This window comes from Echiichthys vipera (genome assembly GCF_963691815.1).
Source record: "Echiichthys vipera genome assembly, chromosome: 3".
In the NCBI taxonomy this organism is placed as follows: domain Eukaryota; kingdom Metazoa; phylum Chordata; class Actinopteri; order Perciformes; family Trachinidae; genus Echiichthys; species Echiichthys vipera.
Window position 1 is genome coordinate 496,332 of NC_139828.1, and position 12,083 is coordinate 508,414.

At 51.1% G+C, this 12,083-nt stretch overlaps 1 protein-coding gene across 1 annotated transcript; it reads right to left on the reverse strand.

The window, feature by feature from the left end:
* Nucleotides 1-1,161: 1,161 nt before the first annotated feature.
* On the reverse strand, nt 1,162-11,744 carry LOC310966750 (uncharacterized protein). The gene is made up of 5 exons (XM_083940630.1): nt 10,883-11,744; nt 4,368-4,464; nt 2,250-2,403; nt 1,971-2,140; nt 1,162-1,880 (listed from the first exon to the last, which is right to left on the reverse strand). Coding segments are annotated over exons 1-5 (750 nt in total). The 5' UTR covers nt 11,210-11,744; the 3' UTR covers nt 1,162-1,878.
* Nucleotides 11,745-12,083: the final 339 nt, after the last annotated feature.

Sequence of the window (12,083 nt, forward strand, 5' to 3'; positions counted from 1 at the left end):
GTCCACTGAGCCCAGTGTAAAGTCTGTTAATATCCCACTGAGCCCAGTGTAAAGTCTGTTAATGTCCACTGAGCCCAGTGTAAAGTCTGTTAATATCCCACTGAGCCCAGTGTAAAGTCTGTTAATATCCCACTGAGCCCAGTGTAAAGTCTGTTAATGTCCACTGAGCCCAGTGTAAAGTCTGTTAATGTCCCCTGAGCCCAGTGTAAAGTCTGTTAATGTCCCACTGAGCCCAGTGTAAAGTCTGTTAATGTCCCACTGAGCCCAGTGTAAAGCCTGTTAATGTCCACTGAGCCCAGTGTAAAGCCTGTTAATGTCCCACTGAGCCCAGTGTAAAGTCTGTTAATGTCCCACTGAGCTCAGTGTAAAGCCTGTTAATGTCCCACTGAGCCCAGTGTAAAGTCTGTTAATGTCCACTGAGCCCAGTGTAAAGTCTGTTAATGTCCCACTGAGCCCAGTGTAAAGTCTGTTAATGTCCACTGAGCCCAGTGTAAAGTCTGTTAATGTCCCACTGAGCCCAGTGTAAAGCCTGTTAATATCCCACTGAGCCCAGTGTAAAGTCTGTTAATGTCCCACTGAGCCCAGTGCAAAGTCTGTTAATGTCCACTGAGCCCAGTGTAAAGCCTGTTAATGTCCCACTGAGCCCAGTGTAAAGCCTGTTAATGTCCACTGAGCCCAGTGTAAAGTCTGTTAATGTCCACTGAGCCCAGTGTAAAGTCTGTTAATGTCCACTGAGCCCAGTACAAAGTCTGTTAATGTCCACTGAGCCCAGTACAAAGTCTGTTAATGTCCCACTGAGCCCAGTGTAAAGCCTGTTAATGTCCACTGAGCCCAGTGTAAAGCCTGTTAATGTCCCACTGAGCCCAGTGTAAAGCCTGTTAATGTCCACTGAGCCCAGTGTAAAGTCTGTTAATGTCCCACTGAGCCCAGTGTAAAGCCTGTTAATGTCCACTGAGCCCAGTACAAACATGACAGTTAGCACGAATGCTAACTTAACATTGGAAACGCCATAGACGGGCTAGCATGACGTGTCCCAGTCACCAACTACGGCAACTCTGAGAGGACAAACCGGTGTCGATGACGTCACCGTTACAGAGCACGGCGCCCGGTGCTGAGCCCGGTGCATGCTGGGAGATCTCTCCCACAGATCCAGATGAAACCTTCAGGTGGAAACAGGAAGTCTTTAATCAACCACAGGGATCACATGCTCTTATTGTGAAAGGTACACTTCCTGTCTGTGTGGAGACAAAACCTCGATACAGAAACAAAACACCAACGATTCATTATTAAAATTATTGTTATTAATATTATTCATCAGCTGATTCTCAAATCTCCGGTGTCCCTGAACGCATCAGCTGATTTTCATGAAAACAAACTGAAGTAAAATAATATTTTTAATAATTAATCATATATTTAACATTAATAATATATTAATAAGCATTTTATTTTATTTTATTAAATATTAATATTTAATAAAATGTGTTTTATTAAACATTTGTGACTAAATGTTAATATTTACTATTATCATTTAATTCAAAAATATTATATATCAAACATTTATATTATAGTATTAAATCCCAATATTAATATTTAATCACATATATAATAATAATAATATTTAATAATGTATAAAATATTAATATTTAATCACATATATAATAATAATAATATTTAATAATGTATAAATTTAAACATCTAACAGCAGAAATAAACCAACGAGCAGGAAACAGGTCAGTGAACGCCTCAAAGTTTCTGTCCAATCAGGGACCACGTCAGCGTCTCCATGGCAACAGAGGTTTGTACAGCAGTCACAAAGTCTGTCAGGCTCCGCCCCCTCAGCACAGGCCCCGCCCCCTCGCCACAGGCCCCGCCCCCTCCTCCTGTAAACATAAACATCACAGTTTTAATGTGAAACTGTTAGTGATGCGTTTGGGTGCAGCGGGAGTTTTCAGCGTGGCGTCCGTACTCACAGCTCAGCAGGTGCATCAGAGCGCCGCAGAGGAGCAGCGTCAGCGGCGGGACGCCGGCGAGGGGCGGAGCGGACGAGCCGGGAGGTTTGGACGAAGACGAGGAGGAAGAGGAGGCGTCGTCCTGCTGCTGCTGCTTCTCCTCAGCAGCCGACGAGTCTTTGCACTTCTGACTGTGGACAAAGATTATTATTTATTAAACACTACTCAGGCACGAGGACGGGCCGACGGGCCGGGAATCGAACACCGACGCTGCAAACAAGAAGAACAGCAGGTACTCACAGCTGCTTGTGCAGGAAGTGGCGCTGCGACTCACAGGCTCTGGTTTCACTCTGAGACGCCAACATGTGACTCTCTGCTGCCGCCTTCAGGCTGAAGCACGACAGCGTCTGGAGACCTGCTACTGACACGTTCTGCTGCAGGACCTCAATGTGATCTACACACACACACGCACGCACACACACACACACACACACACAGGGACACACACACACGGGGACACACACACACACACACAGGGACACACACACAGGGACACACACACACACACACACACACACACACACGCACACACACACACACGCACACACAGGGACACACACACACGCACACACAGGGACACACACACACGCACACACACGCACACACGCACACACAGGGACACACACACACACACACACACACACACACACACACACACATTAACCTGTGTGTGATTAACATAAAGCTCATATCTGCTCCACGCAGGAATCCATCACTTCCCTCCGTCCATTCACAGCAGGAAGTCCCCTCATTAACGCGTTTCCCATCATGCCCCTGTGCCGCCGCCCACGGGAAACACATCACGCCTTTAACAACTCAAAACAATCGCAGGAAAATGAAGGATTTTTATTGAGACTTCAAATCATTTTTCACTTCGTCTCCGTGATGAAAAACAGTGGTTTCATCCGTTTCCATAGTTACAGGAACGTTTTAAAGATTATTCTGCTGCAAAACACAGAAAAATGTGTTTATTCAGACTCTGACGAGCAGCACGCCGTCTTTATGATTATGATTATGATTATGATGATAAGAGCGGCTCTGGGATCATTCAGCAGCAGCAGCACGAGGCCCAGACTCATGAACCCTAAACACTGTTAAATGTTACGCTTGTTTTCAGACGTGTTCTTTTACTCTGAGAGGACAAACCGCTGCACGGGTTCAGCTGTTCCGTGTGTTAACAGCTGTGTTCGTTTGTTAGAGTCAGGGAAGTAACGTTTGAGTGTGATGCCTTCAGGGTCTTCCACACGCTGACGTGTGTGAAGGAGGGTCGCTGCGTCTGTTTACACCCGGGAAAAAAACGCTCCTGCAACGCCGGCGACTCAGCGCTCCACGTGTTTCACGACCGTTGCGGAAAGTGGCAACGCTCAGTTGTGCTCCGGGTCATCACGCCTCAACCCGCCTCGTCACACCTCAACACGCCTCGTCACGCATCAACACGCCTCGTCACGCATCAACACGCCTCGTCACGCCTCAACCCGCCTCGTCACGTCTCAACACGCCTCGTCACGCATCAACACGCCTCGTCACGCATCAACACGCCTCGTCACGTCTCATCACGCATCAACACGCCTCGTCACGTCTCATCACGCCTCGTCACGTCTCATCGCGCTTCAAAACACCTCATCACGCCTCGTCACGCATCAACACGCCTCGTCACGTCTCATCACGCCTCGTCACGTCTCATCACGCCTCGTCGTGTCTCAAAACACCTCGTCACGCCTCAACGCGGCTTGTCACGTCTTGTCACGCGTCAACACGTCTTGTCACGCGTCATCACGCCTCGTTGTGCCTCAACAGGCATCAACACGCCTCTTCACGCATCAACACGCCTCGTCCCGCCTCATCACGCATCAACACGCCTCTTCACGCATCAACACGCCTCATCACGCCTTGTCACGCGTCAACACGCCTCATCACGCCATGTCACGCGTCAACACGCCTCATCACGCGTCGTTGTGCCTCAACACGCCTCGTCCCGCCTCATCACGCATCAACACGCCTCGTTGTGCCTCAAAACGCCTAGTCAGGCCTCAAGGTGCATCCTCGCGCCTCAACACGCCTCCTCGTCGACTTCTTGGACTTTATCTCTTTTCATCTGATCTCTTCTGAGACTTCCTGTGTTCCCCGCCACAGTAAAAGCGTCCCGTGTGATCACTTTTATCTTCGTGGCTTTAACTGATAATTACAGACTCCCTCTTCTCTCGGAGCAGAAAACACATTCCTGTTGTCGACCAATCCTGTGTTTGTTTGCTGTGAGTCACGGGTCGCCGTGGTAACGGTGGAGCAGCTAAGAATAGCCGTGTGCGGTGGTCGGGCTGAGAGAGTTTCCTTTCAGGGCAGTGATGGACTTTTTCCTACCTTCCTGCAGAGCGACGTGAGCCGTGAGGTTGGCCTCCGTCTGACGCAGCTGCTCCACCGTCTCCTGCAGGACGCTGATGTTCCCGTTCAGGACGAGCTGCAGGACACACACGCACGCGCACGCACACACACACACACACACACACACACACACACACACACACACACACACACACACACACACACACACACACACACACACACACACACACACACACACACACACACACACACACACACACACACACACACACACACACACACACACACACACACACACAGGATAGAGATTGCAGGATAAATCTTTCCTTTATTGTTCACTGTAGAAATTTGTCTTTGGCTTCACCACAGACAGTCAAAGTTTGAACGCCATTCAAACGCACGCCCACATGGCTACGCTGCTCCTGGATGCTAACATCACTTTCATCTGCACTTAGCTGGAACGGCTAACGCTAACGGCTAACGCTAACTGTCAGTCAAACTCCTCTAATCCTTGTTTTGATGCTGTGGTTTTCTGGAGGGGACGGGTTCAAACAGGCTCAAACAGACTCCGCTCTCCTGGAGCTGCTGGGCCGGGTCGGACCAACCTGGCAACCCCACTGCTGGACTTATACTTTGTTGTTGAGACGACGATCTGGAGACTCTAGATGGAGCTGTTCTGATTGTTCTACACATGCAACCTTTAAGTGGCATCAGTGGCACCACCCCCCCCCCCCCCCCCCGTGGACTCTTTTCTGATGTTACGTCGCTGCTGATGTTATAAAGTTTCTCTCTGCAGGTCGGAGCAGTTCTGACCATGTAGGAACATGTGTGCAGGACCCCGGGCCGGGCCGTGCCAGGCCGTGCCAGGCTGCTGTCGGCTCTCAGAGCTCAGGTGGTGATTGAAAACAGGACGGCTGAGAACGGCTTTCACAAACATTCCTTTCATCGGACGCAGCCGTTATTGTTGGAACGGCTCTTTAAACAGAGACGAGCACTTCAGGGAGCAGCCTCAGCGCTCACTGCCTTTATTAATGTTTAATAAATATCACTTATATATGTTTATACTGCGTCATTCATCTTTAAATAACCCGCACAAGGACACCACATATCATCCCCTGCATATCTAAAAAGTCTCCTTAAGCGTCTAAACTGACCCTCATGCTCTCGTGTTTAATAGAAAGTAGAGACGCGGTGCATCGCATGTTTCAGAGTGAAGCGGAGGCTGAGCACAGACGTCCACTCCCTCTGAACATCACACAGCAGCTGGAAATATCACAGCAGCGTCACAGGTTTCACAGCTGTTATCTCACAGGCGTTACCCAGCATGCAGCGGGGCCGAGCGAGGCGCTCAGCAGCTGCTGCTCAGGTGGACTGAGGCGGCGACGTGTCAGAGCTGCAGGTGCAAACACTTACGGGTAGAGCTTTTATTCTGGAGCAATGCAGCGGTCGAACACACAGACGCAGGTCAGACAGCGAGTTCCGCGGAGAACGGACTCTCTGACAGATGAACCCCAGACTGTGAAAGAGACGCTCAACTAACAAATAACAATCTGAACGCAGCACGCCAGAGACGGCCTTCGTTTGGCATTTGGGCCGTTTCCACCTTGGTTTGGACAAGAGGGCGGAGCTGGGGAGGAGCCTCTGTTGGGCTGTGCTAACCTTTAATGCTAAGCTAAACGCTAAGATAAACACGAATCTGAACGCTAATATAAATGTGATCAATAGAAGGCTAAGCTAATGTAACCTCCCATACAAATGAAGCAATTTTAGCTAATGTTAACCCAAAGAAATGTAGCAAGTTAAGCTAATGTTAACCTAAAGAAGTGTAGCAAGATAAGCTAATGTTAACCCCAAAGAAGTGTAGCAAGATGAGCTAATGTTAACCCCAAAGAAGTGTAGCAAGTTAAGCTAATGTTAACCCATAGAAGTGTAGCAAGTCGAGCTAATGTTAACCCCTAAGAAATGTAGCAAGTCGAGCTAATGTTAACCCCTAAGAAATGTAGCAAGTCGAGCTAATGTTAACCCAAAGAAATGTAGCAAGTCGAGCTAATGTTAACCCAAACAAATGTAGCAAGTTGAGCTAATGTTAACCCCTAAGAAATGTAGCAAGTTAAGCTAATGTTAACCGTGGCCTTTTGCGTGGGGCTCGTTCGCGTGGCCTTTTGCGTGGGGCTCGTTCGCGTGGCCTTTTGCCTGGGGCTCGTTCGCGTGGCCTTTTGCCTGGGGCTCGTTCGCGTGGCCTTTTGCCTGGGGCTCGTTCGCGTGGCCTTTTGCCTGGGGCTCGTTCGCGTGGCCTTTTGCCTGGGGCTCGTTCGCGTGGCCTTTTGCCTGGGGCTCGTTCGCGTGGCCTTTTGCCTGGGGCTCGTTCGCGTGGCCTTTTGCCTGGGGCTCGTTCGCGTGGCCTTTTGCCTGGGGCTCGTTCGCGTGGCCTTTTGCCTGGGGCTCGTTCGCGTGGCCTTTTGCCTGGGGCTCGTTCGCGTGGCCTTTTGCCTGGGGCTCGTTCGCGTGGCCTTTTGCGTGGGGCTCGTTCGCGTGGCCTTTTGCGTGGGGCTCGTTCGCGTGGCCTTTTGCGTGGGGCTCGTTCGCGTGGCCTTTTGCGTGGGGCTCGTTCGCGTGGCCTTTTGCGTGGGGCTCGTTCGCGTGGCCTTTTGCGTGGGGCTCGTTCGCGTGGCCTTTTGCGTGGGGCTCGTTCGCGTGGCCTTTTGCGTGGGGCTCGTTCGCGTGGCCTTTTGCGTGGGGCTCGTTCGCGTGGCCTTTTGCGTGGGGCTCGTTCGCGTGGCCTTTTGCGTGGGGCTCGTTCGCGTGGCCTTTTGCGTGGGGCTCGTTCGCGTGGCCTTTTGCGTGGGGCTCGTTCGCGTGGCCTTTTGCGTGGGGCTCGTTCGCGTGGCCTTTTGCGTGGGGCTCGTTCGCGTGGCCTTTTGCGTGGGGCTCGTTCGCGTGGCCTTTTGCGTGGGGCTCGTTCGCGTGGCCTTTTGCGTGGGGCTCGTTCGCGTGGCCTTTTGCGTGGGGCTCGTTCGCGTGGCCTTTTGCGTGGGGCTCGTTCGCGTGGCCTTTTGCGTGGGGTTTGCGGGGCCTTTTGCGTGGGGTTTGCGGGGCCTTTTGCGTGGGGTTTGCGGGGCCTTTTGCGTGGTGTTTGCGTGGTGTTTGCGGGGCCTTTTGCGTGGTGTTTGCATGGCGTTTGCGTATTTGTGTGGTGTCCCTGGTCACGCGCTGCTGTGTCCCTGGTCACGCGCTGCGCTGTGACGGCCTCAGAGCGTCACCGTCTCACACTGACACTGAAAAGAGCTTTTTCGGGCTGAGAGCAGAGCAGCCGGAGCGCCGCCGCCCTCCCACACTTCCATCTGTGACTGTTTTAATCTGGTGAAGGCTCCTCAGCTCCGCGTAAACACTCCAGGGTTCGTTCTCTGTCGTAGGAACACAGAGCGATTCTTCTCTTTCCTCCTGTAAAGACTCGGAATACTTTCCCCTCCCAACTGTGCAGTGAAGCTGCTTCCAACCTTCCTTTTCTCAGAGTTGTTGGTTGGAAAAAGTGAGTGTTTGCGTTCCCTCCTCCTCCTGACTCACTCCCGTCTCCTCGCTTCACCTCTGCTCGCCGGAGTTCCCCCCCCCCCCCCCCCCCAGTATGAAGGGAAACTCTCCGTCATCACTGTGGACAAATATTCTCTGTATTTATAGAAAGGGAGAGTGTGTGTGTGAGACATGAAGCTTTTTCCTGCTCACACAGACGTAACGGCCACAACTGCTACTACGTTACCCAGAATCCCCTGCTGACACGGCGCCATGACCACGCATGAGAGCAGGAATCCAACACGGCGCCAAAGCACATAGTTGTGTCTTGTGAAACAGCATCTGTCACTTTACGCAACACTTTAGGGCTCTTATTGTGAAAGGTACGAAGGGTGGAGCTGGTATGTGTGATTCTGTCAAGTTTGGCGTTTCAGGGTTCGAACACGCGACAGAAAGCGTTCATAAAAAGTTCCCTTTTCCACTGATCCTGGTCCTGGTCCTGGTTCTGGTCCTGGTCCTGGTCCTGGTCCCTAAATGTGTTGGTCCACGGGAACCAGGTGCAGGACTCCAAACGTGTAGAACCCATGCAAAGGCCTGGAGGTGGCGCTGTAACTGCCACAGAAATACACCAACAACGGAGAAGAAGAGACGGGGAGACGGCGAGGCTCACTGGCTCTACGGCGACGCTAACTGGCTCTACGGCGACGCTAACTGGCTCTACGGCGACGCTAACTGGCTCTACGGCGACGCTAACTGGCTCTACGGCGACGCTAACTGGCTCTACGGCCACGCTAACCGGCTCTACGGCGACGCTAACTGGCTCTACGGCGACGCTACCCGGCTCTACGGCCACGCTAACCGGCTCTGCGGCCACGCTAACCGGCTCTACGGCTACGCTAACCGGCTCTACGGCTACGCTAACCGGCTCTACGGCCGCGCTAACCGGCTCTACGGCCACGCTAACCGGCTCTACGGCTACGCTACCCGGCTCTACGGCTACGCTAACCGGCTCTACGGCCACGCTAACCGGCTCTACGGCTACGCTAACCGGCTCTACGGCTACGCTAACCGGCTCTACGGCTGCGCTAACCGGCTCTACGGCCGCGCTAACCGGCTCTACGGCGACGCTAACCGGCTCTACGGCGACGCTAACCGGCTCTACGGAACGCTAACCGGCTCTACGGCTACGCTAACCGGCTCTACGGCTACGCTAACTGGCTCTACCGCGACGCTAGCGGCGGGCGACCAAATCACTCTTCCTGCAAAGCGAAACGGGGGTGAACACGGGGACATGAAAGGTTCCATATGTTTCCATGCTAGCAGCTTAAAATTGATACTTTACTGGGAAACAAAACATGGATTCAAATCCAGAATCGATCAAACTGTTAAAAACGAACTCTTTAGTGCGTGTAGCACCTGTAAACTGTCAGGATGTGAAAGAAGGTCAGGAAAAAGTTCTTGAGATGTTTCGACCTTCAACTTAAACCGAGTTTGGCTCCGACTTTAAACCAGAGACACGACTTTAAACCAGAGACACGACTTTAACCCAGAGACACGACTTTAAACCAGAGACACGACTTTAAACCAGAGACACGACTTTAAACCAGAGACACGACTTTAAACCAGAGACACGACTTTAAACCAGAGACACGACTTTAAACCAGAGACACGACTTTAACCCAGAGACACGACTTTAAACCAGAGACGACTTTAAACCAGAGACACGACTTTAAACCAGAGACACGACTTTAAACCAGAGACACGACTTTAAACCAGAGACACGACTTTAACCCAGAGACACGACTTTAAACCAGACACGACTTTAAACCAGAGACACGACTTTAAACCAGAGACACGACTTTAACCCAGAGACACGACTTTAAACCAGAGACACGACTTTAACCCAGAGACACGACTTTAACCCAGAGACACGACTTTAACCCAGAGACACGACTTTAAACCAGAGACACGACTTTAAACCAGAGACACGACTTTAAACCAGAGACACGACTTTAAACCAGAGACACGACTTTAAACCAGAGACACGACTTCAAACCAGAGACACGACTTTAAACCAGAGACACGACTTTAAACCAGAGACACGACTTTAAACCAGAGACACGACTTTAAACCAGAGACACGACTTTAAACCAGAGACACGACTTCAAACCAGAGACACGACTTTAAACCAGAGACACGACTTTAAACCAGAGACACGACTTTAAACCAGAGACACGACTTTAAACCAGAGACACGACTTTAAACCAGAGACACGACTTTAAACCAGAGACACGACTTTAAACCAGACACGACTTTAAACCAGAGACACGACTTTAAACCAGAGACACGACTTTAAACCAGAGACATGACTTTAACCCAGAGACACGACTTTAAACCAGAGACACGACTTTAAACCAGAGACACGACTTTAAACCAGAGACACGACTTTAAACCAGACACGACTTTAAACCAGAGACATGACTTTAAACCAGAGACACGACTTTAAACCAGACACGACTTTAAACCAGAGACACGACTTTAAACCAGACACGACTTTAAACCAGAGACACGACTTTAAACCAGAGACACGACTTTAAACCAGAGACACGACTTTAAACCAGAGACACGACTTTAAACCAGACACGACTTTAAACCAGAGACACGACTTTAAACCACAGACACGACTTTAAACCAGAGACACGACTTTAAACCAGAGACACGACTTTAAACCAGAGACACGACTTTAAACCAGAGACACGACTTTAATCCAGAGACACGACGTGTTTCAGAAAGTGTCTCAGAGTGGAGACGCAACTAATCTGGATTATTATTAATATTTATTATTCATGAGGAAACTGTTTTCAGCCTCTCACACGTGGAGACTTCCTGCTTTTCTCTGTTTTATATCAAATTAATCTGAATCTTTGTGGATAAAAGCACATTTAAAGCCATTTCCTGTGTTTTTTTAACCTTTTCACACAGAAGGATGAACTCGTTACTGTAAAACAGGAAGCATCCAGACTCACGTTGTGCTGGCGGCACTGCTCCAGCGTGGCGTTGGTGGCGTTGAGGTGCCCGGTGAGCAGCAGGACGCGGGCGCTCTGGCGGGCCTGCTCCTCCCTCGCCGCCTCCACCATCTCCTCCAGAGCCACCTTGTTCTTGTTGTGCACCACCTTGGCGCCCTCCAGCTTCTCCGTCACCTCCTGCAGCTCGGCGCGGCACTGAGCCGAGCTCTTCAGGTCCGGGGACGTGGCCCACACCACGATGACCACCAGCGAGATCACGGACCAGAGCGCCAGCAGGGCGATCACCACGCTCTTCACGGTGGTGGAGGACTTGGAGGAGGCGGCCATGTTGGTTTCTTTGGTCAGGGTGGAGATGGAGACGAGGTGGAGACGAGCTGCTCTCACGAGTCTCTCAGGTCAGAGTGAGCCGGAGTTTCCCTCAGCCGAGCAGGAGCCGCCGGGGCCACGCCCCCAGGAGGAGCCACGCCCCCAGAGGAGCCACCACCCTGAACCTCACCCTCCACCTCCTGCACGGCGTGTTATCGTTCCCAGAGAGGACGCCGTGTGTGTGTGTGTGTGTGTATGTGAGTGTGTGTGTATGTATGTGTTTGCATGTCTCTGTGTGTGCATGTGTGTGTTCGTGTGTGTGTGTGTATGTGAGTGTGTGTGTATGTATGTGTTTGCATGTCTCTGTGTTCGTGTGTGTGTGTGTATGTGAGTGTGTGTGTGTGTATGTATGTGTGTGCATGTCTCTGTGTGTGCATGTGTGTGTGTGTGTGAACACTGACTCTTTCTGTTTCTGTTTCCTCACATGAACCTGGTCGACCCCTGGAGCTCAAACTGAGAAACGAAACAGAGAGAGAGAGAAAACTCCTCCTCCTCCTCCTCCTCTCACTCTTTCCTCATCTTCATCTTACTCGTTCCTCCTCCTCCTCCTCGTCTCCTGCCAGCTGCTGGCGCACACTGGCACAGGCCCCGGCCCCTGCCTGTGTGTCTGCCTGTGATTGGTCCAGAGTCTTTGACTCCTGGAAACAGAAAAACATCTGTTTGTTTTCACAGGAACATTTTCTGACTCACATTCAACTTTAGGTCTGTTACCTAGCGACAGACCAACAGTCGCTTAGCTTAGCCTGCTACATTTCTGTGGGGTAATGTTAGCTTAGCCTGCTACATTTCTGTGGGGTAATGTTAGCTTAGCTTGCTACATTTCTGTGGGGTTATG

Excerpts from the sequence above, each read along its gene's own strand:
- LOC310966750 (XM_083940630.1), bottom strand. The coding sequence starts at position 11,209 with ATGGCCGCCTCCTCCAAGTCCTCCACCACCGTGAAGAGCGTGGTGATC. Across the intron at positions 2,404-4,367 it reads TCACGTCGCTCTGCAGGAAG|ATCACATTGAGGTCCTGCAG; the intron begins GTAGGAAAAAGT and ends GTGTGTGTGTAG. Across the intron at positions 2,141-2,249 it reads CACTTCCTGCACAAGCAGCT|TCAGAAGTGCAAAGACTCGT; the intron begins GTGAGTACCTGC and ends CTTTGTCCACAG.